Source organism: Tachysurus vachellii, chromosome 5 (genome assembly GCF_030014155.1).
Source record: "Tachysurus vachellii isolate PV-2020 chromosome 5, HZAU_Pvac_v1, whole genome shotgun sequence".
Classification (NCBI taxonomy): Eukaryota; Metazoa; Chordata; class Actinopteri; order Siluriformes; family Bagridae; genus Tachysurus; species Tachysurus vachellii.
In genome coordinates, this window is record NC_083464.1 from 20,454,608 (window position 1) to 20,478,844 (window position 24,237).

Consider the following 24,237-nt stretch of genomic DNA (forward strand, 5'->3'; position numbering starts at 1 on the left):
TATCATGATGTCTCAGAAAAGAGAATCGTGACAGTTATTGAGGATGCCTGAAATTGTAAAGGTGATATTGTCTTTTGTGGTGAAACGTGTCAGTCCCCGGCGTGTGCTGCTAACATCAGTCACGTGTGTGAGGTCTGAGACACTCCCTGCATTGTGCTGTCGCTTCTTACGCGCGATGATGTAAGGACAAGTATGTGGACTATTTATTATCATCTTGGAGCGAAGTGTGGTGTGTGTGTGTGTGTGTGTGTGTGTGTGTGTGTGTGTGTGTGTGTGTGTGTGTGGATCGCGCCCCCGGCGGCTCTTCGTCACTCCACACTCCCTTGTGAAAGCCCTCCTCTTCCCTCAGTAGGCTGAGCACTCGGTCTGGATGCGCGCTGAACACAGCGGCTTATAGAAGATGTCCGCGGCGGGTGCTGGAGCTTGCGGACTCGGACCTGGAGCCGGCGGCGCTCCGGGATCTGGAGTCTCCAACCCTCGAAAGTTCAGCGAGAAAATCGCCTTACACACTCAGCGCCAGGCCGAAGAGACCGCCGCTTTCCAGGAGGTCATGATGGACATCACATCCACACGGGTAAGCAGCAGCAGCAGCAACAACAACAACAACAACAGGGGAATCCAGGATGAGCCTCGTAGCAAAGGCCTGCTGTGTAACGAGATATAAAGACAAGCTGATTTAAAACGTCTTAATTATCGTCTTATAACGTGACTATTAAGAAGCACTGCGAATGGAGCTCTATGTCAGGAGCGTGTCGGTGTTTACTCGAGAAACCTGCATTTGAAAGCACATACAACAAGAGCATGCTAACTACACGGCTAACAGCTAGCTAGCTAAGACTGTTGTGATGTGGCTAGTCGGGGGTCGAAACGTGAGCGTTTTGCCTCAAAGGCTAAAACCTGATTCAGCTGATGTGTAAAAATTCTAATCACGTCTTGATAAGAAAACGACAACAACCCGCTTATAAACGCGTTATAAACATCGTACAAACTCGCGAGCCTGGAAGCAGGAAGCTAACCTTTACCGAATTGGTTTAGCATGTCGGCTAACAGCATTAGCTCGCTAGCTTTGTACTTCTGTGTGACAGGGCTGAGAGGGAAAGTGATTGTAAATGAATTATTTATTTACTGTAGCACCGAAAACAAGCAGTGAGTTGATTCGAAGCCGAACGAAGCTGTAACTTATACGCGGTTATTAATGTAGCATAACGACTCCGCTGGCTAATAAACACGCTATAGCCGACTTCAGTGTGTGACGCGCGCTGAGATTTAAAGCTTCACCTTTGCTCCTAAAAACATCATCGAAGGTCTTCGAGCCTTTTAATAGCTGCATGGACATCAACACGATAACACAATATATAGGGAGAAAATCCAAAAATATGGAAATATTCACGGTTTTATTTTATACTTTGACAATTACAGCAAATCATGTTTTCCCCCCAATAACTCATTCTGTACTAGTTTTGTGTTTTTCCAATTAAATACTCACTAAAGCAGACATGTCCCGCCCTCAGGGGCAGATTAGGCTCTATATTACATTTACATCATTTATCAGACGCCCTTATCCAGAGCAACTTACATTTTATCTAATTTTTATACAACAGCAATTGAAGGTTAGGGGCCTTGCTCAGGGGCCCAGCAGTGGCAGCTTGGTGGACATAGGAATCAAACTCACAACCTTTCGATTGGTAGATGAACACCTTAACCACTAGGATACCCCATCCCATATTAGCAACAAACATTGTTCAGACGTGTGCTTTTTTTCTGTTTCTTTCACTTAGTGAAAAAAAAAACCCACTAAATTCACGTCACAGCGGAGAAACACAGAGCAATTTGGAGGTTATGTATCTGTTTGTGCATGTAAACCATTCTTATAAACAAATGCACCACGGTACGAGTAAGTAACGTGTCTTACATCAAGTAGCATAATATTAAAAAACTCTATAACGTTAACAATTGTAAATATTGTCCTTGTAAACATAAGTACAAAAAAAAATGTCGGGTGCTTTCGTAGCAACTGGTGAGAAATCTTCAGCAGCTGGAAAAAATATTTGCACAGTGTTTAGCTGCAAAGTTAACGTCAGGTTTGTGTAGATTCAGCAGTGGTTTCACGTTTTCTCCTGTGTTAAGCAGATCAACATGTCACTCTGACTTCCTGTCTCAGTAGGAAAAACATCAACATTAATCACAAGGCATTTATGCTTTGGTTAGCTAGGTGTCAAGACAGTTTACAGCCTCATTAGCTGGGAAAATAAATAAATAAATAAATATATATATATATATATATATATATATATATATATATATATATAACAAATAGATGAATGAGTATATGATTACTCATCAGCATGAACCGTGCGGGTTTTATTCATGTGCAGTTTCAATATTGTGTAGCGTCTCTGTGTGAAACTTCAAGTGGACTTTGTAGTAAACCATGTGCTGGTGTTTGGATTCTGACTTCCGCTTGTGTGTATAGCACCAGGTTTTAGTGTTTATATAAAAAATAAATCTTCAGAATTTTGAACCTTAGGATATAGGGTCATGCAATGAATGTATGAACGTAGTCAACAAAAAATATAAACAGAAATGACTAATAATAACACCAGTTCTGTGGTAAGATGCAGCAAATAGACAAATCCATACAATCAGCTCAGATGATTCCTCTGACCAGACTTGTAACTGTAGTGACTACTTGTAGTTAGTTGCTTTTTTGTGCAGTTTGTGCAATGAATCCAGTCATATTTGATCTTTCAGCAAATGTATACAAAGACAGCATCTTATCCAGAGCATCTCACATTTATACTTATTTATACAACTGAGCAATTTACGGTCCTTGCTCAAGGGCCCAGCAGTGGTGGCTCGACGGTCCTGGGATTTGTACTCTCAAACTTCCTATCAGTTATCCAACTACATTAATTCATCTGAGTTTTGTACTGTTCATCCTAAAAGCAGCAGGATGTCTGGCTGAGAGGATTAGCAGCGAATGGTGGTACTGTTCTGCGCTCTGCAGCTGCATAGCACTGGAGTAACTCTGCAACAGTATTGGCAACAGACCAGAAACAGATTGCATATTTTATATACACTTTTCCCAGGTTTTGCCTTCATGAATAAAGGAACCGTAATTAAGTGTGACTGGTTATATAGTGTATTGTGGTATTGTACTGTGGTGTGGAGAGATAGCGACTGTTCACTGGCATGTACAAGGATTCAGAAAAATAGTTTTTTGTTTTTTGGTCATCGGTATCCCATATGCTTGCTGAAATATAGCTAGTGATGTATCATCCTCCTAATGAAGTCCCGTGTTGTTTTCCAGCAAGGATTATCAGAGTTTATGCAATTATCCTACAAGAACGATAGATAGCTATTATTATGCTATAAACACAAACTGTAGAATTAAACCATTTGACGCAGTCGTTTTGATTGAATAATTGAACTGATTTATATATTTCTAATATTTCTAGTATAGGCAAATATTCTGAAGTTCAGGTTCGCTTCTTTTTAACAAGCATTTCCATGCAAGCCTGCTGTCAGATGCGCATTAGTGCCTTGTGAAACCCGAGTCCAAGCATTGCTCTGCCGTTGCTTACACTTCATCTTGTTTCACAAACGCTGAGTGAAGTATAAACTGTTTATATATCCCTTTTTTTTATACACTCAACAAGATGATTGTGCAACTTGTAGATTTATAGTAAAACGTGTATAGAAGAGATCCTCATGAATAATCATAAATAAATATGAGCCGTTTCTGGAGCCGTCTTGTCATTCGGTTTTTGATCCAGTAGAACATGGGCTGTGTGGCTTGCACAGGCATGCCAGGTAGAGAACGGCTGTGTGCTGTTTTGGACCTCAGCATTTAGTTATGTAGGTCGGTATGGAATTCCTACTGACGATTCGCATGTTTAAGTTTGGCACGTTTTACGCCAGATGCCCTTCTTGACGCAACACTTTCTATTTATCCGGGTTTGGGACCGACACAGAAGTCACTGACTTGCAACACTTGTGGCTAGATTATACATTTTTCTGATTCTGAATTGATTAAATGGCAACTTTTTTAGTATACACTACTAACTTACTCTTGGCTCCCACCAGCCAGCCCTCACGTATTGATGGAGACCATCCGAGACATACAAAATTGACCTCTGCAACTTTTTGATGTGCTGCTCATGCTGCATCCACTCGGAGTAAAGCGTCATTCACTCACAGAAGCCCACGATTGACTCATATCACTCTGATTGACAGTAACTGGAGGAAGCCCGGTGTCTGCTTGCTGTAACGTTGTCAGGATTCAAACTTATAAATAGTATACAGTATGATATGTTGTGAGAAATGACTTGCTAGTGTTGATAGTTAACCACCTGTTTTCATGCTTACCAGTTAACAGCTTATCATAAATCACGGCGTGTCTTTTACGGCAGTAAAATACACACCAGTAGAACATAATTAACCAAGAGATAAATGATCTTAAACATCTTAAACTTTGTGAATAATGTAAATAAGAATGTTGAATTTGTTCTGTATACTTTGACCTCGACACAAGTGTGTAGTATTTGCTGACTTTTCCTCACAGCTGAGATGTTGTTTGGTTAAATCCATGTTCAGTAGTTGCTCTTCTTTAGCAAAGGAGTTAAAGTTGTTAAATATGGAAGCAGCATTAATGTTTAAACATTTTGCCTTGTAAGAGTTTTGTTTTGCAGCTATTTGTAGGTTTACCACAAAATATTTAGAGAATAAAATAATATAATTCAGTGTGTAGAAGTATGCTTGATCGTTATTTCCAGGTCAGTGTGCGGTAAAGAACGTGTGTGGTGTCATCTTTTAATTGTGGATTATTTAACTAGAAAAGCTGGATGTTAACGAGGATGTAATTACGCAACCTAAACGTACGATTGCTCAATCCGTCCAATGGAAAATGTTTGCGGTCGGCTCAAATAAGTATGATTAGTCGACTGCGTCATGCCTCTGGCAGAATTAATGGAGGTTTTTGTTTGTTTAACATTCTTAAAACTACATAACAAGTAACATGATTTAAAATCAAAGAACTGTTGAAAAATAAGTGAAATAATAACTGGCAGGCATCCAATGTAGTTCATTGTGATTCACACAGCATAATGAAACACGATGTGATTTTACACACTGCCACGTCTGCTTCTTGTGAAGAGAGTGAATCACAAATTTGTTAAAAAACTTTCAGATTAGTTACAATAAACTGCCCCAAGGCATTAATATACGTGTGAACGGTTTCCTGCAATAGATCGGCGTCTCATCCCGGGGGGATTCCTCCTAAATCATGCCTAATGCTCCCAGGACTGACTCTAGCTCCATGTTTATTTTGACCAGAATAAAGCGCTTGCTAAAGAGAAATGAAGTCAAGTTTGCTGCTTGATTCTAAGTTTTTGTTTTGGCATAATTTGCAGATGTCTTAATATCAGTTCCACCTGGATTCTGTGATTTTTGTAATCCCGTGCTTGCAGGTTCACCTATTCAAATAGTTTTCTGGAGAAAAAAAACAAATATTGAAAATTCAGTTCAGTTTTCTGTGTAGCGCTTTTAACAGTGGACATTGTCTTAAAGCAGCTTTACAGAACATTAGAAATATAATACTTAAGATTAATATTATACAAAAGTTCAAGATTAATATTGGACTCATATATAAATGTATTTATCTATATATTGTATTTATCCCCAATGAACAAGTCTGAGGTGACTGAGGCGACTTCAGCAAAGAAAAACTCAGATTCAAGAAGAAGAAACCTTGAGAGGAACCAGACTCCAAAGCAAACCTCGTCCTCATTTAGGTGACACTGCAGGGTGTGATTATAAATATACAGTCGGACAATTGTGTACTGATTAAGAAGTTGTTGTCATTGACCTCAATGACCACATGTAGTTGGCATCTCCTCTTCGAATGTCCAAATCCTCTTGAAGCAGAATACAGCTGGAGCTGGTACTTCTCTAGATGCCTCAAGATCCTCACAGCGTTGGCCTCATCTCACCGAAGGTCCGAAATCTTCATGAATTGGAAAACAACTGGAGCTGGTACAAGCTCTAGATGCCTGAAAAAAGCTGGTGAAATAATGGCGTTACTGTAAGAGGCAGTATTTATAGTTTTATTCTGTTTTTATGATATTACACATATTGTAACAATATAAGTAACAATTTAAATTCTTGTTTGTTTAAATTCTTCTGCTTTTAAAGTTGTAGCTGTAGTCAAACATCCATGACTCTGCTCCTCTGAGCTCACAAAACTCTTGCTTTTAAGAGACAGAGGTTTTTTTTTGTGGTAGAGGATGTGGTTAGTTTTGGGCAGAAGGTGTGAATTAAAATGGTTTGTTTCCAGTCACATCCTTCTGTAAATAATCACATTTTAAATGCACATTTCCTGTGCGTTCTCTTCACATTTGTGATGTTTATTCTTGATCTACTGAATTCGGAAGAAGATAAATTACTAGTAAATTAGTATACAGTTCACCCATAGCTGGATCTGAGCGCAGAAGACCCAGAGATGGGTTTTGTCACACAGCACCGAGACACTGTGGTGATGCAGGTCAAGTCTTTTTACCTTTTAGATGCAAAGATGCAAAATCTCTTTCAGGATTTTCAGCTGAACTTAGTGTTTCTGATGTATGCAAGTTTAAGAGTTTGCATCTTTGGAAGTTGACTTTGGACCAATATACTCACAAACCATTAAAACACACAGTGCCTCAAAAATCCCTCAAACAGAAGAGCTACTTAAATCATTCTGAGTTGTTTAGTCTGTAAATGATTGTTCAGAAAACCCCATTCAGCAAGTCATGGCAGAATAATGAATTTATTACATTGAGTACATCATGCCATATACATAATCGATTAGACACATTTGTTTGTACGAGGTGTCCTTGACCACGACCTCGTATCACAAACGGCCTCGTTCTCGGACGGCACTCTGCCTTTTATTCTCCTTTCCTTTGATTAATCGCCTCTGGTGGAGTACAACGCTGGCTCCAGAACAAAACTTTATTGTCGCTGTCATTTATGTGCCAATTTTATGCCTTTGAAAGACGTGGAATGTGAATCGCTGTCGGTCCGTGTGTACAGAGACAAAAGCTGGATTGTGCCGTTCGGAGTGGGTTAGCACAGTGAGGCGGAGGAAGAGCACAAACACAATGCCACTCATTTCATCTTGCTCGAGATGACAGCAGCCAATTGCGCCATGAACAAATTGTGCCGCAACACTTACAGAGAATTGATGACCGTATTCTATAGTATTTGTATATTATCTGAATCATTCATGCTCTTCTTTTTCTTCACTGCGGTTCCCAATATGAAATGCAGCAACCTAACATGTCTCCTAATAATCTGGTTCCAGCATCACACTGTTGAACGTGCAGTTCTTTTTTCCATAACCTTTCTCTTCCCCGAACAGCTCTGACAGTAGTATGCTTTATAGTAACACGCTCGTTCTAACAGAAACACGCTCTCTCCATAGAAATCGCTCATTCACAGGGACTCGTATGATGGACGTCTCACATAAACCTAGTTTGATAAGAACCAAAATAAAAACTGTTATATAAAAAAGAAGAATGTACGATCATTCATATGGTGACGTTTTCTGCAAGGAGACATAGAACATGTTTTGTTAGAATTCTACAGTGTGAGCAGTTTGTCATGAGTTTTTGCTAGTTTATTATACAATATACAATTGATTTTCACTGCTCTTTTCAGATTCAGGCTCAGAAAGTGCGACTGGCTAGAACCCAGGGCCCTTACTATGGAGGCTCTCTGCCAAACGTCAATCAGATCGGCAGGAACGCAGCCGACCTCCAGGTAGGTCACCATGTCTCCGTGTGGTGGGTGCTGTGATGCTGTGACCTAAAGTTTATATTGCATTATAGTTTAAAATGATCTCAGAAACTGTAGGATGTGATATCCTTTCAGTTTCACAACCAAATTGTCTGGTATGTTTGGTTTTTTTTTTTGCCCCTCAGGAATTCCCCAAAAGATTACGTGTAATACATTTATGTAAATGTGTGTCTATATTTATATAACGTTATCGACGGTAATTTATAACTTTAGAAGAACAGCAGTATCAACTGTACAGGATCAGCTGTCATTCTGTCCACTACTAGTTTTAATTAGTTACACTTATCCAGAGTGAATTAAATTTATCTTATTTGAACAACTGAGCAGTTGAAGGTTAAGGGCCTCGCACAAGGGCCTCGCACAAGGGCCCAGCAGTAGCAGCTTGGAAGTGCTAGGATCTGTAGTTGTTTGATTCAAACTTGAAGTTTGCATGAACAACTCATTAAATGTCAGAATGTTTCCATGTGGGCTAGTCATTTAGATCAGTTTCATTTACATTTTATGGCATTTGACAGATGCCCTTACCCAGAGTATACAGCTAGGCATTTGGGGGTTGAGGGCCTTGCTCAGGGGCCCAGCGGTGACAGCTTGGTGGACCTGGGATTTGAACTCACAACCTTCTGATCAGTAGTCCAACACTTTAACCACTAATGCCCCTTTTCCACCGAAGCAGTTTGAGTGCTGGTTCGGAGCCAGAGCCTAATTTAGAACCAGTTCTTTCTGTTTCGACAGCCAAAGCACCGGCTCTGAACCAGGAAAAGTGGTTCTTAAGTAGCACCAAAACGTTGCTGGTCTAGACTTAAGAACCCCTTGTGTCAGGGGCTGTGGGCGGGGCTACTGTTAGCGCATCTGATAATGTACCTTAAGTATACTAATGTTTAATACACTTTTACTTTACCGCAATATGATACATTATCAGCACACATGATAGCAGCTAGCTACATGCTAAGGCTAACTTTTTTCTGTGTTAATGATAAAATATCGTTATGTACTTTATCGATTACAACCTCCGTTTATACAGATTACATGGAGCTGCACGTACAGGTTTTATTCGCCGCGTTTGGATGCCAATGTATGTTCGCAAAGCCATGAGCAGTAACAGTAAAGCAACATCCGCCATTGTTGATGTATTTCTGTTTGCCGCTGCTGCGCTAAAGTTGCTGAGACGTATACAGTGACGTCAGACTCGGCTCTGTGATGGCTCTCTAGCCGGTGGAAAGGCAAACCGGTTCTTAGAAGGTTCGCCAGTGGAACCAACTTTGAACCAGCACCAGCGCTAGCTCTGAACCAGCACCCGGTTCTTTCCGGTGGAAAAGAGGCATAAGATACCACATCCCCCTTCAGCCACAAGGAATGTGCTGTATAAATATAACCTATTCTGTAGTTTATCTCTCGTGAGCTGTAACGTTCAGCAATGCAGGAATTTAGCTTGCTGTTATTTAGCTGGGATTTAGCTTACATGTCACTGCTATCTTATGGGTTTTATTGTACACAGTGTTAATACTCTGTTTATATGACTGAAAAATTACGTTTCCTTTTTTTTTTAAATACAGTGAGAAACTGTGAAAATGTAAATGTGAGGCACGGCAGGATGAAACATTTAAATTCAGTGAAGCTGTAGCCAAATAAAACCAATTGCTGCTCGAGTTTCCTTGGAAATAAGCGCCAGTGTTGGCAGTCTACCCAGCAGAGCTGCATCACGTTGCACAAAGGCCCATTATTTGTCCTTGTTTATGAGCTTTAGCACGTTGTGATGGGTCTTTCACACTCTGTATTTGTGTGTGTGTGTGTGTGTTCGCATTCCCTTAGGGTCTGTTCCACACAAACTCAGAATCCAGTCGCTCCACACGGCACCATGGGCTGGTGGAGAGAGTCCCCAGAGACAGACGCTTTGCCTCCCCCAGCCGACCATACAGGAGACACGTATCCTTCTGTTTGGTACAACTACATTTGCTATAATGTCATATGAGGTAATATCTAAAGATGGACAACATACAATCAGAGCACAGAAAGATCTGATTTTCTCTTTGCACAGATCTTTGCTATGGGTGTTGTAGCTTGTAAGTCATTACAATTAAACATTCAACAGATTCAACATTTCCATCCACTCAACTAATAGGACTGCTATACAGTCGAATCACCAAAAACAGCTACCTAATACTTATAATTATTTTTATCCATCAGAACATTTGTGAGAATATTCTGGTACTCTAAAATCTCAGCAAAGCTGCGTATGTGCTGAAAAATCATTAAGGGTCAAGATTTTTAAAAATCAGTTTTTGCTGAATTAAAGGTGGGGTGTACTTTGTTTGAAAGCCAATGTTGACATTTGAAATCACCAAAACAAACATGCCCCTAACCCAAATGGGTCCCACCCCTGTTTTGATAGCTCCGTCCCACACATATAAGAGACAGGTATAACCCAAGTATAACCCAGACAAGTATTATGGGGGAACCTGTTGGGGCAGCTGGCCGAGGGTATATTTTTATCAATAAATGAACTCAATGAGTAATACTATGGTAATTCAAATGTGTTTTTGTAGGACTTTGTGTTGTACCGTGAAAGGTTTAACTCCGTTTCACGTGGAAGACGTTCAGTTCTCTCCAGCGCTGGAAAGCTGATCCTATATTAACACGGGTCCTACTTCTTGCCTTATTGTAAGCCTTTCTTCGCTTTCTTTCTTTGTTTTTATCCACCATGTCAATGTTAAAACCGCTTTCTGCTAATGTCGCACATGCGCACTGAACGCTCTCTCCACCCATATTGAAAAGACCCGCCCCTTTCTGCTCATTGGCTACACGTTAGATTTGTTTTTGTTTTGTTTGGCGGCCCAACACAGTATTCTGAAGCATCAAACAACGGAGACCCCACCTTTAAATAAAGGCATTAACATTTTAAAAAGTTGGTTAATGGGATAATTACTTTTCAGAAAGGGGTTTATGTTTCCAGTTTGCAGGCCTTGACCTTTGACCTCAGATGGACAGCTCTCATAGCAGCTCTGCATACCTGTCTCCACCCCCTGACCCAAGCTGGAGAAGGTAACACTTACTAATTAGATCTAACCATAATCTCAGTCCAGTCCTCTCTGTAGTGTATGTATTAACTCTACCGTGCATTTTGCGTTCTAGTTGACGGTTAAATGCTGGTCTGCGTGTGCAGATTTTTGGCTTCTGATGCACTAACACTAGCACTGACGGCACTAACCCCTGAAAGTGCTGCTTTAGTCACCACTTTTCCACAGCTTTGTCTTCAGTTGCTTTTCAAGCAGTTTGGACAGAAAGTCTGTCTTCTTTCATCTTTTGTTTGACTTTTCTGAGCTTTATAATATTTGTCTCACCTGGGATGTCTTCTTCATTTCTACTTTCCATCTCTTTCCATTTCTGGCTTCACTGAACAGAATCAGACTCAGTGAGCGGGATACTGACTTTTCATGAATTGATTAAACAAGGAGGTACTAAATAGGTTCAACTGGAGGAATCAGTGAACGTGTAGACATATTCCATTGTGTCAGTGAAGTCTTCACACTTTGATTAACAGCTATATAAATCCCCCACACACCCACAGTGGAAACCTGTGAAGTAAGTATAGCGATACATGCTGGCTTGCATGTAAAAGCTAAATAAACTGGATTGGCTCTTTGTTAGCTGATGAATGTCCTGCGGTAAATTCTGTTGAATATCTTGGTCGATACTGGCTTGGGTCATAAGCGAAGGAAAAGGCTCTATGCACTGTATATACTGTCAGTGTCCCTCTTTCTGAGCTTCTCTTTTGGTTGCTTTCGGTACTTTCATAAGGCTGCTCCATTTTTTCCCTTTGGTGCTGGAAATAATGGGAATTTTTCTATCACAAAGGAACTGGTCCAGTAATTTCTCCATGGACAAGAACCCATTGTTCCGTCTTCCCACCACAGCACTCAACAGGTGAATTCGCCTCTCTCTCTCTCTCTCTCTCTCTCGTGCTCCTCCGTTTATCTCTCTGTCTGTGTTTCAGTCTATCTATATCTCGTTTGCTTTTCATCCCTTTCCGTTTTTCTTTGACCCCGTGTCCGGCTGTCTTTTCCACTCTCCCGTTTTTTCCGCTCTGGACGTTTTTCTGACTTCGTACGATAAGGTGCTCTGACGGCACTAGGATTAGGGCGGTAAGTGTGTAAAAGGGTTGTGTTTTGGAGAGCAGGTGTGAGCTATTTATACTTTTATGCATGCCCTGTTTGACCTAAGGAAACATTCTGGGCTTATTATATTTTAGACAGTTCTGCATGCCATGTTAGAGGAGAATTTCTCCTAGTTTTATTTGGTGTGGTCATTGTGACTTTGAATTTGAATTTGTATTTTATTACTTCTGCACTGACAACTTCATTGAAATTGCTTTTCCCACTTGCAGGAAGGAGCACTAAGAAATGGTTTTGTCTTTTCAGTCCCCATCTTCTGAGACTGCTACCTTCTCAACAGATATTTAGCCGTCTTCACTTCATTTTTTCCTTGTTCTCTTCTGCTTCCTTGTTCTGTCTAGAACGAACTCAGACTCTGCTCTGCACACCAGTGTGATGAACCCTCCCACAGGAGATCCGTTCAGTGCGGGACATGCCCTAAACCCACACGGGAGACGCAGCGGTAGGTACCGAGGGCTTATTCATGTAGCTGGTCCCTTGCAGTATGGTGGATTTTTATTTTTTGTCTCGTTCTTCTGCCCTTTTTCTCTTTTCTATTTTTCTTCTGTCTGTTTTCTCCTGTTACAGGTTTAACCGAGGGTGAAAAAGGGCGGAGGAGTAAGTCAGTTATCAGCTTTCACCCCAGTGGCCATAAAACATTTCCTCAATTTATAATACCAATAGAACAAGCTGTTAGCTTCAGAACAAAATGGTTACTGAGATTCTGATTACCATCTTTGTTTCTGCAGTGTTTCCATACCCTGTACCTCCCATCGAGGAGAATGTATTAAATGAAGGCAAGCTTCTAAAACCATGGGACTCAAAGAAGGTATTCTCGGCTATTATCTTGTTTAAATAACTGTGTTCTCAGGACCATTACACATGGTTGATTTTTTGACTTTCTGTGCTCCAGTTACATATGCTGTCCTCACGACCAAAGTCTTGTGAAGTTCCTGGAATCAAGTACGTCCTAAGACCTTTTTCAATGTTTGTCATGAAAAAGAGTTTCTGTCATGAATACGGATTTCTGTGTCATAATTTATCCTGTGCCTTATCTTTTATACACATCATAGCTTCCTCACAGAATCTTAGGCCGCGTTCACACTGCAAGTCTTAATGCTCAATTCGGATATTTTGCTCAGATCTGATTTTTTTGTTTGGCTGTTCACATTACCTTTTAAAATGTGGCCTATATCAGATACCAGTGTGAACTGTTTGCTGTTTCGAACTGACCCGCATGCGCAAACGAACAATAACAATGACGTCACACGCAATACGACGTTGCGCTAAAAAGTTGGCGAGGTTATGGAGGAAGTATTGTATCATCTGGTGCAAGCAAACATATCATGTAATGCTATAATGTGATGTATTCAATGCAAGCATTTTGAGCTGGTTCACGTAACCACTTTATATAACACTCTTAACACACACGTTACCAGTCACGTTTGTGTCACGTTTTCACCGGCGCAAAAAAAAAAAAAAGGTTTCGCCGGCGCAAAAAGAAAGAAAAAAAAAAAGTTTTCGCCGGCGCATAATTGTGACGAATGGCCACATTGGAAAAGATCAGATTTGGGTCTGATTCAGGACCACATATGGAAGTGGCCCAGATCTGATTTGAAAAAATCAGATCTGGGCCAGATTTGAGTGTTCACACTACTCCTGAAGAAGTCTGACCTGGTCACTTGATTTGGGCCACTTTTACCTGCAGTGTGAACGTGGCCTTAATCTCTCTCTCTCTTTCTCTCTCTATCTCTCTCTCACTCACTTTTCTTTATTAGTATATACCCTTCACCAGATCAACAAGCCAATACTCCTCTTGTCCCATCTGCTTTGAATACTGGAGGTTCTCTGCCTGACCTGTCCAGTCTGCACTTCCCCTCACCGCTGCCCATGCCACTTGACCCAGATGAGCCTGGCTACCCCTCCCTCAGCGGGGGTAACAGCACTGGCAACCTAGCCTGCACCCTCACTCAGCTTGGCATCAATACCACAAATGCCTTCAACTCTCCAGGTGTGTATCCTCATGACAAGCAAAAGTTACTAATCTTTTATTTGGGTCAAGGCAGCACTGATCATTATGATGCTATTGGTCAAGTTTAGCTTCATAAAATTAAGGCAGCTTAGTAGTTTAAGCACCCTTGCTGGGTTTATCTGACAGAGAAGCAGGGAGTAGGTGTACATATAATCGGAAGTAAAAGCTAGCTTTATCTCCGCTGGACTGATTTTTATCACCATACAGGATGTGGCCTCCTCGCTGCAGTCCTTCGCTGTGGTTTGCGCACACTCATGCTGGAGATTCCCTTTAACATTTAGTAGACTATTATTTTCCCCTTGTTAGTATTTTATGGGTTGTTTAATTCAAAAAGTACTGCATAGAGATTGTTTCAATTGTTAAATGCAGTTTTTTAAACACAGAGGCCTATTTTGACGTATCTCTTTTTGATTTCCGCAGGACTCTTGGCCTCTCTGCAGGGCACGCTTAGTAACCCTAATCTCCAGTCTTCCCTTAGCAATCCTAACATCCAGTCATCTTTAAGCAGCCACTCTTTCCCCAACTCCCTTAGCTCTGCCTCGCTGCAGTCATCACTTAGCAATCCTTCCCTTCAGTCCTCCCTTAGCTCCTCCCCTTCTTTGCATTCATCCCTCAGCAACCAATCCCTTCATTCCTCACTCAGTAATTCTTCTCTTAGTGGTCAGCCCCTCCCATCAGTGAATAATGCAGGGGGGTCTGGCCCCTGTTTGAGTTCCTACCCTACGCTGTTACCTGGGAAGGCGCAGCAACAATTAAGCTCCTCCCCCCATAGGCGGGGTCAGCTGTCACCGCTGAACCTGCCCCTGGGCCCGGATTCCCGCAGGCACCACCCCAAACAGTTCTCACCCACCGTCTCGACCACACTTTCTTCAATCACACAGGTAAACAACCCCCACAGTTACAGAGATGCCTGTCAACCACAGTCTTCTAACATCTGCTTGTAGAATTTCTCTTTACACATGAGCATACAGCTAAATTCCTGCTAGTGGTTTTGACTAGTGAAAATGCTGATTAGTTACTAAGTTTGGAAAACAGTTGAATAAAGTGGTTGGTGATCTATAAAGATTATCTCAACCACGAGACAGTTACAAAGGTCTGAAACCTGAGTGTTACAGAAAGCCTGAATATGTAAGTAAACATGAATTTTTTCTTTAAGTAACGTCATCTATTTTATTATTAGCCCTAGATTATCTGGAACATCCATCATGCAAATTGTTGGGAATGAGTGTTACAATAGAATTACAATAATGTTACAATAACGAAATTATTTTAATGTTGCTAGAATCAGCACATTATTGAAAAAAGTTTTCAATTATGTTTAAGAGTTCATCGCCATTGAGGTTGATCTGCTCATATAGTTGCTTGTGTTACTGAATCCGGCATTTCTATAAAATTAGCAATATGTCTAAGTGATGAAAGCTCTTCCTGCTCTTCCAGGGTGTTCCACTAGATACCAGTAAGCTCCTGATGGACCAGAGATTACCACCATACCCTTTTGGTCAGTCTCAGCAAGGCCTGAGCAGTGACGCACAGAAATGCTGCTCCTCACCACAGTCCAGCCAGCCACCAGTCCAGCACCAACAAGTACAGCAACATCAGCAGACAGCACAGCCTTCCCAGTGCCACCCCCACCAACATACACAACACCCACAGGCCATGCAACTGCACATGCAGAACATGCACAACCTGCATAAAACACAGACCTTTCCATTTGAGCATGTGCAACAACAGCAACAACAACAGCAACAACAACAACAGCAACAACAACAACAACAACAGGGCTCCCACCTCCAACCACAGTTGAACCAAAACCGCAGCAGCGCAGCAGACGAGCCAGGGCAAGTGAACTCCCAGAACTCGCAGGGACCTGATGTACAGACGCAGACACACACACAAGTTGTACAGCAAGAACAGAACCAGAACTTTCCTCAGCTTCAGCAGATCAGCCAGTCTCTAGCCAGTGAACTTGGGCTATACCATGTAAGTAGCTTATCCTGCTAAGAATTCTGAGCAAAAATACACCCAAAAAGTTTGGCACCCTTCTTGGGTTTTGTGGTGTCGTATATGTTTCTTACTTACTTTCTTTGTACTGTTCAAAAGAAAATCTGTTCTGCAGTGAAGGTTCTGTTTTGCTATTTTGCAGGAGTTTCTTTGTAAGAAGTCTTGCTAATTTAAAAAATTGCAGTCTGTTAGTCAATAGGTCTGTCCCTCATGCAGTAACACTGCCAAGTTGCAACACTTGGAGTAAGTGACTCATTTGAACCGACTGTGTTAATAGTAAACAGGACATAATCATGCAATATTTTATCTATTGTGATGCCAGTTAGGACAGCATTTATTTGATTTTATTTTGCTTAATCCAGGAGTAGCAGATTAGGACTTTGCGTGTCTTTGTGACTTGCAAATCAGTGCTATCGGTATATTTGCAGGGATTCAAATATTCCACTAACAGGCAAAGCATGAGCTGTGTTTCTCTGAGAGGGAAGACTGCTGTGTTTACAGTTTTCTACCCGCAAGTTCAGAAAAAGGATGTGGTCAGATTCAGAGGGGCCTAAAGGAAGGTTGCATCTTTAAGATGTCTTGTGTTAATAGTACGGCAATTAGGCTGTAGTTAAACTTAATTTAAGTTAACATAAATCTGTTAGGATGTTAGATGAATGCAATACATCCATCACCTCAAGACCTACCTAGGCTTATTGATTTCATCCTTTGATGAACCCAGTCTTTTGAATGAGCCTATACATTTGAGAAGAGCACCCTGTAGCTTTATCTATTCATAGCTCTGTCCTAGGCCCCACTTCCTGACCTCTTTTGTTCTAAAGGTCTCGGATATCAAGATCAGTGTAATACCGACTCTCATAACAGTTGACATTAATCCATTCTCTATTCATGACTATGATGGTTTCTATGCAGTTTCCTAAGCAGAATGTGTATCGCTGAGCCCAGTGTGCAGAAACATGCATTTGTCATGACATATTTGTTTTGACTCATAAATCTCTCTCTCTTTTTTTTTGGTGTAGGATTCCTTATTACTGAATTCCCTTCTGGATGATCCATACCTGGGCCTACAACTCACTGGCAGGCAAAACCAGAACCTTTCTCAGCAGGTAAGAGAAAAATCTACTACCGCAATTCAATTTTTTGACTAAATGAATGAGCGGTTATATTGGATTTATATTTTGCCACTTCATGTTTTACTTTCAGTGTAGGGGAAACAGTTATGAAATTTAAATGTTCTGCTTCATTGTCATTTGATTTCTACATTTATACAACTGACAGGTACAGTGAGTTGCCTGGTAGTAAATTAGAATTAAATTTACCATCCACTTTATGAGGAACATCTTGACACCTGCTCATTCATGCATCATGTTGCAGCAATGCAGTGCCTAGAAATCATGCAGATACAGATCAAGAGCTTCAGTTAACGATTACACCAAGCATAAGGAAAATGAGCCTGTGATCACAGTATCCTCAGATTCTGGACATTATGTGTAAACTCAATGTAAACTAAAAATGTAGCGTATAAAAATCCCAGGAGGTCAGCAGATAGTAAAATCAGCAAAGAGATTTTCCTGATAAAATGGTTAGCAAGTGAAGCTGTGCTCATTTCTATGAATGAACCTAATTCATTTATTACATCAAAAACAGTAGTCACTTATAGACTATGGGCAATAACCAGAGCTTTCAGAGTTAAATTTGGGACCAAATAAAGTACATTCTTACATTACTTTAGAAAGATAAATAAAAGAACACACTGCTTCATTCTGTCTATCATTCGTGGGCGTCATTCACACCTAGGGATAATTTAGCATTGCCAGTCTCTGTATATGGATGTTTTTGGAGGTGGGAAGAAACTGGTGAACATCCACCTGGGTCTTTTATCATTCTCACTTGTATATGTTTCCGTATTGTAGTTTGCCACTGATGCTCACACGGAAGGTTTGTCCTTTAACCACAGTCTGGACTCCACCATGAAAGGCCAGGATGGTTCCTACACCAGCCACCAAGAGGTGCTAGACTTGCTGGACTCCTCAGATCATCAGTTCCTCAACCCCAGTCAGAACCAGAACTATGGCACTGGGCGCCACCCTGTCCCTAACATCATACTGACTGGTGAGTGTGTATGAGTGAGTGTGAATGAGTGAGTGAGTGTGAGTGAGTATGAGTGTGTGTATGAGTGAGTGTGTGAGTGAGTATGAGTGTGTGTATGAGTGAGTGTGTGAGTGAGTATGAGTGTGTATGAGTGAGTGTGTATGAGTGAGTGAGTGCTATGAGAACAATTCTCTCATAAAGTCAACACTGCGTGTTGAACATGGAACCTCATGGCAAAGAATTAGAATTGTTGCTCTCCACAAAGATATACCTAGGCTATAAGAAGGTCAGTAACAACCTGAAACTAAGTTACAGTACAGTGGTCAGGGTAATACAAAGGTTTTCCAATACGGGTTCCACTCAAAATAGGCCTGAAGAAGTTGAGTCTTCGTAAATGTGTGTCAGGTGCAGAAGTTGGCTTCAAAAAGCAGATGAGGGGGAGCTTGAAGGTCAGCTTGTCAGTGTCAGACCATACGCCGCACACTGCAACAACTGGCTTGTGTCGACCTGAACCCTATTGGTCAACCTGTGGGGCATCTACACGCGGAAGGTGGAGAAGCGCCACAAGTCTAACATCTAGCAGCTCTGTGATGACATTATGGAGGAGTGAAAGAGGATCCCAGCAACTTCCTATACACCTCGGATGAACTCCATGCCCAGGAGGATTAAGGCAGTGGTTAAGATCAATGCTGCTCACACAAAATACTGACACTTTGGACACAGTTTTGACATGTTCACTTAGGATGTACTCACTTTTGTTGCCAGTTATTTAGACAATAATGGTTGAGTTATGTTGAGTTATTTTTAGAGGACCGTAAATCTATTCTGTCTAAAGTATATCCAATTTTTATTTCCGTAGTTTTGTCCCTTGAGTACATATAATAAAATGGTTGCTGAAATGTGAGGGTTGTACTCACTTTTGTGAGATACTGTATGTCTCTGTTTGAACAAGAGCATTCATTTATCACTTTGTACAAAACAGCAGACATTCCTGTAGCATTAGGATTAATGTTATGTGACAGGTCTAAATTAGTTCTGGCATTTTCTGGGTTTCACATGTTGACTTAGCATGTGTGGATTTGTGGAAATGCTGTATGTGTTTATTCTGCATTTATGAATGCGCAAAATTAAGTCACTAGTAATGAACTAGAAATGTTTTGGTGTAATGCACTGCTTCATTTCTTTGTGTTGTGCAGGAGACTCTCCTCCTGGTTTGTCTAAAGAGATCACTAGTGCTTTGTCTGGAGTGCCAGGCTTCGAGGTGGACCCCTTCACTTCAGACGACACGCTCAGGATGGAGCCTCTGGCTTTGGACGGCCTCAGCATGCTCGCCGACGGAGACTTGATGCTAGCTGACCCTGCCGTTGAGGACTCGTTTCGCTCTGACCGACTCAAATGAACAAGAGAAGGGTTGATTGGAACGATTAGGAGTCAGGAGACATCCATACAGCCTGCGAGTAAGAAGAAGTGAAGTCTTTAAGGCATTCCAGTGGAGTTTCCCTTCACTCTCTACTTAGGGTTGAAACCTGCTTCAGAGATTCCTAAAAGGGACCAACTATGGTTTTTTTTTTGTTTTTGTGTTTGTTTGTTTGTTTTAGCTGTTGTTTGTTTTTGTTTTGTTTTTTGCTCTAAGCCCCATGCACTTGCTGAGAGTTCATAAATGTAGGCATTAGCTTGTCTAAGTCCTAACTGCATGTTGACGTATGCACTTCAGATTATTTCACTCTTACAACAGGAGTCAAGCATGTGATGCCAACTGGCAGAAAAGGTTTAAATCATTGAAATGCTTTTTTCTTTTTCTCATCCCCTGAGTATTGTCTCGCAAAAACAAGTGTTAATCTCACAGAAGAGGATCTGCCAAAACAGATACCAGACCAACTTCACTCTTCAAGTAAATGAGTATTTATTAATTCCACACTGGTTACCAGTGACAGTGATGCTCAATTTCCATGCCATTGAAGCTTAATTTTTTTTAGACTTTAGTCTGCTGTAAAGTGGCTTTGATTTATCAGCAGCCTCTCTTTCCACCAAAGCGTCAGGGGGAAAAAGATCAATCTCTTTAAAATGATATCTTCTTGAGGATGCCGACCAAAATGCCTCCAGATAGAGCTTTTCTTACCTGCTTCAGCTAAAGGAAGCCTGCGTCTTGTGGATGTGACGTGGTGTGATGTGATAGTGGCCGTGTATTCTGAAGTCTTCTGTGTCAGGCTGAACTGGTACACTGGTACACATGTGAACTGAAAGCTGCAGCCCTGCTAATGTCATGTAGCCTGCGCTATTGCATTGCAGATGCATGAAATGGTGTTTTTTGCGTACAGATACTGTACTCACTGATGCATTTGTGTTCTAATGGCTGTTCCTTGTGTGTTTTGCTTGTCCCTGGTGGAATGAATGTGAGTGAGTGAGTGAGTGTCTCTGCGAGTGAGTGTGAGTGAGTGAGTGTCTGCATGAGTGTGAATGTGTGGGTGAGTGTGAGCGAGTGAGTGAGTGTCTGTGCGAGTGAGTGAGTGAGTGAGTGTCTGCGAGTGAGTGAGTGAGTGAGTGAGTGTCTGTGCGAGTGAGTGAGTGAGTGAGTGTCTGTGCGAGTGAGTGAGTGAGTGAGTGTCTGTGCGAGTGAGTGAGTGAGTGAGTGTCTGTGCGAGTGAGTGAGTGAGTGAGTGTCTGTGCGAGTGAGTGAGTGAGTGAGTGTCTGTGCGAGTGAGTGAGTAAGTGAGTGTCTGTGCGAGTGAGTGAGTGAGTGTCTGTGCGAGTGAGTGAGTGAGTGTCTGTGTGAGTGAGTGAGTGAGTGAGTGTCTGTGTGAGTGAGTGAGTGAGTGTCTGTGTGAGTGAGTGAGTGTCTGTGTGAGTGAGTGAGTGTCTGTGTGAGTGAGTGAGTGTCTGTGTGAGTGAGTGTCTGTGTGAGTGAGTGAGTGTCTGTGTGAGTGAGTGAGTGTCTGTGTGAGTGAGTGAGTGAGTGTCTGTGTGAGTGAGTGAGTGTCTGTGTGAGTGAGTGAGTGAGTGTCTGTGCGAGGGAGTGAGTGAGTGTCTATGTGAGTGAGTGAGTGAGTGAGTGTCTGTGCGAGGGAGTGAGTGTCTGTGTGAGTGAGTGAGTGAGTGTCTGTGCGAGGGAGTGAGTGAGTGTCTGTGCGAGGGAGTGAGTGAGTGTTTGTGTGTGTGTGTGTGAGTGAGTGTCTGTGCGAGTGAGTGAATGTGTTTGGAGCCCACGAATGCAGTCCAATCTTCCGTCACTGTGATCCTATTAACTGCTCCCTCTACCTGCCTTTGCACATCCCCACTCCTGAACAAGGCCATATTCAAAGGACTAAATATTTTATGTAACAAATATTATGTAATATGATTTCTATTTTTTAACAGAGCAAGTCTAGATATAAGTGTGTATATAAACGTATTCCTATAATAATATAAATGTCTAAATTAAGGAAGAGAAGCCTATTTCTGAATAGAATGTACCAAAGCGTCGTCATTCAGCAGATTGAGTTTTATTGTTTAAGCCACAGGTTATTGTCTTTTTTTTTTCATCCTCTGTCAGTGTTGACTTTTGATGTCTTTTTTTTTTTTTTAAACGATTATTTTTATTATTATTTTTAACACATCTTTATTATTTTTGAAAAGTTGTACAGTTGCAGTGTTTACTGTACCTTCACTGCCATGTGCATGCTATAAACAGCACTCGAGTTATGTAAGTGATGCGTGCGCCATTAGAAATCAAAGCATAGGCATGTCTCCAATGCCAGAATGTCCAGAGCAGAAAAGCCTTCAGTTCTACTGTAATGATCATTCAAAAAACTTGTTTAAGTGTATGTATAAGTCCAAACTTTCTCTTTTTATAAACCTGCTCTACTGTGGCTTGGTACCTTCATGGTCAGCCTGCTATTTAGGCTGAATACTCTGTTGATTTGCTGCACCCTCTTCATAACTATGTATATGTATGTATGTATGTATGTATGTATGTATGTATGTATGTATGTATATATATATATATATATATATATATATATATATATATATATATATATATATATATATATAAACTCTGTATCTAGCACCCTTCATGCATTTTGAATTCATCTTAAAGTGTGCATCAGTACTGATAACATTTTTTAATGTGTGCTTTGCTTAAAGTAGTGAAAGATGTATTTCTTTTAAAAGGAAAATAGCTTCTTAAATACAATGAATAGAAAAACGCAGAAAAGAAAAGTATCTGTAAATTGAAAGAAACCTGACGTTTCCAAAAGAAACACTGAAAGTGTGCCAAGGTAAAAGGCTGCTTTCACACTTATCTTTTGTTTGAGTTTCATAAAGCTCCATTAAAACCATATCCTCATGCCTGGAGCATGTATTCTATCAGGTGCATTCAGAAATGAATAAAGGTGCAAGATTGCAGAGCTTTCAAGCCATACTCTCTGGTATTTGCACAGAAAATGCATTTTTCTGGCTTTCAGATGATTTGCTGATTTACCCGATTATTGTCGATTTCATGGATGTCAAGTGCACATCAATTTGTATGGGGCTTTTGTAGAATGGGATTCTCAGAAAGGATATACACAACCGTTTAGAATCACTGTGAAACGAAGGGACTGTGTGTGTTGTGATCGTTGATATGCTAGAAACTGCAGTTTGTATTGGTGACATTCTAGTTAATTGTAATGAACTGAGCTCTAACATGTGCAGTGTTCCTGCGATTAAAGAAAGCGTACTTAATAACACATTTATCAGAACAAACTTAAGCACATCACCCAGTTTAGTTTGTATAAAAAGTTACAAAAAAGATATCCTCATACCTTTATATTTTAGGCCATCACCACCACCTCTAGTCACTGAGGTCTACAGTAAAGATCCTGTAACACTCATCTGCTGTCTTATATACGCAGTGTCTTTCTGTAAAGTAGCCTTATTCCTGCACTAATTTGAGTGTATACAAAGACTGCACTTGAAAACAAAGTGAAGGTTTTCAAGCCATTCCTGTGGAGCTGCCATAATCGCAAACCTTTGGCCATTTGCGTGATAAAATTCAGGTAATCATAGAATGCACTCTTAAAAGTCTGCTGTCGTGTGAATGGCATGGTGTCTGCGAAAGGGAGCTGAAAGATGTATTGTGGCTATTTGTGGAGGTGATGAGAGAAAACTGAAGTCATACCTGACGTTTCTTGCCTGTACCCTTTTGATCATTAGTTCAGCTTCCTCCCGTTCCACATCATCGTCCAGGATCGAAGATTAGACTGTCTCTGTCTGCCCGTGTGCATGAGATTTTCTGGTTTATCACAAGACAGGGAAATGAGAAGGTTTTATGAAGTATGTTCAGACCAGTAGAGCCGTTCCTGATCATCCTCAGCTGTGACGCCCAGCAGTTTTATCTTCTGTTTTTGCAGCTTTTTCCTGGAGCTGTAGGATTAATGCAGTAGATGGCTGGTTTTAACTAAAAGAACTGATTTAAGAGACAAGAAGACTGTGATTAAAAATATATAACAAACATTTAGAGTCCAAACAGAGTATTTTCACCATTTCTACACAATGTTTGGAAAGATTTTCAATCGACTGTGGACGTTATTTTAATGCGATGTGTGCAAAAAACTTTTGTAAAAACCTATTTTCGTATGTTACAACTGCATGCCAGGTGGTTATGCACGCTTTTGACTTGAAGTGCACTGTAGAAATGCGCATTGGACGTGTTGTCCTCGGAGTACTAAAGACACTGCACGCTTGAGTAAGGCGCAGTGTTGTTTCTCGCCAGCAGGTGGAGCTATTGCACAGCGGCTCAGAGCTTGCCGCGTGTTTAATGAAATAATTAAAACAATGTTCTCTGTTCCGTTTTCTGTGTCGTTGTGCTTGAGTTGAGTGGTCGTTTATATATATATATATATATATGTGTGTGTGTGTGTGTGTATGTATATATATATATATATATATATATATATATATATATATATATATATATATATATATATATATATATATATGTATGTATGTGTATATATATATATATATATATATATATATATATATATATATATATATATATATATATATATATATATATATGCTTTATACGTCATGCCTTTGCAAACAATGCCCTTGCTTTACATTATTTTGATAACCAGGGAATCCAAATTTGTTGTAAATAATATAAGA

At 40.7% G+C, this 24,237-nt stretch overlaps 1 protein-coding gene across 2 annotated transcripts; it reads left to right on the forward strand.

Annotated features, from left to right (window-relative positions):
- Positions 1 to 317: 317 nt before the first annotated feature.
- Positions 318 to 22,507, forward strand: LOC132845922 (CREB-regulated transcription coactivator 3-like). 2 transcript variants are annotated; one of them, XM_060870329.1, is made up of 15 exons: positions 318 to 574; positions 7,699 to 7,800; positions 9,646 to 9,759; positions 10,814 to 10,875; positions 11,689 to 11,757; positions 12,347 to 12,447; positions 12,573 to 12,602; positions 12,734 to 12,813; positions 12,898 to 12,947; positions 13,763 to 13,995; positions 14,437 to 14,897; positions 15,454 to 15,996; positions 17,037 to 17,123; positions 17,931 to 18,129; positions 19,305 to 22,507. In XM_060870329.1, the coding sequence occupies exons 1-15, from the start codon at positions 401 to 403 to the stop codon at positions 19,505 to 19,507; spliced, it is 2,508 nt and encodes an 835-aa protein (XP_060726312.1). In that variant the 5' UTR covers positions 318 to 400; the 3' UTR covers positions 19,508 to 22,507. The 2 variants fall into 2 exon arrangements, with proteins under 2 accessions (XP_060726312.1, XP_060726313.1); XM_060870330.1 differs by lacking the exon at positions 11,689 to 11,757.
- Positions 22,508 to 24,237: the final 1,730 nt, after the last annotated feature.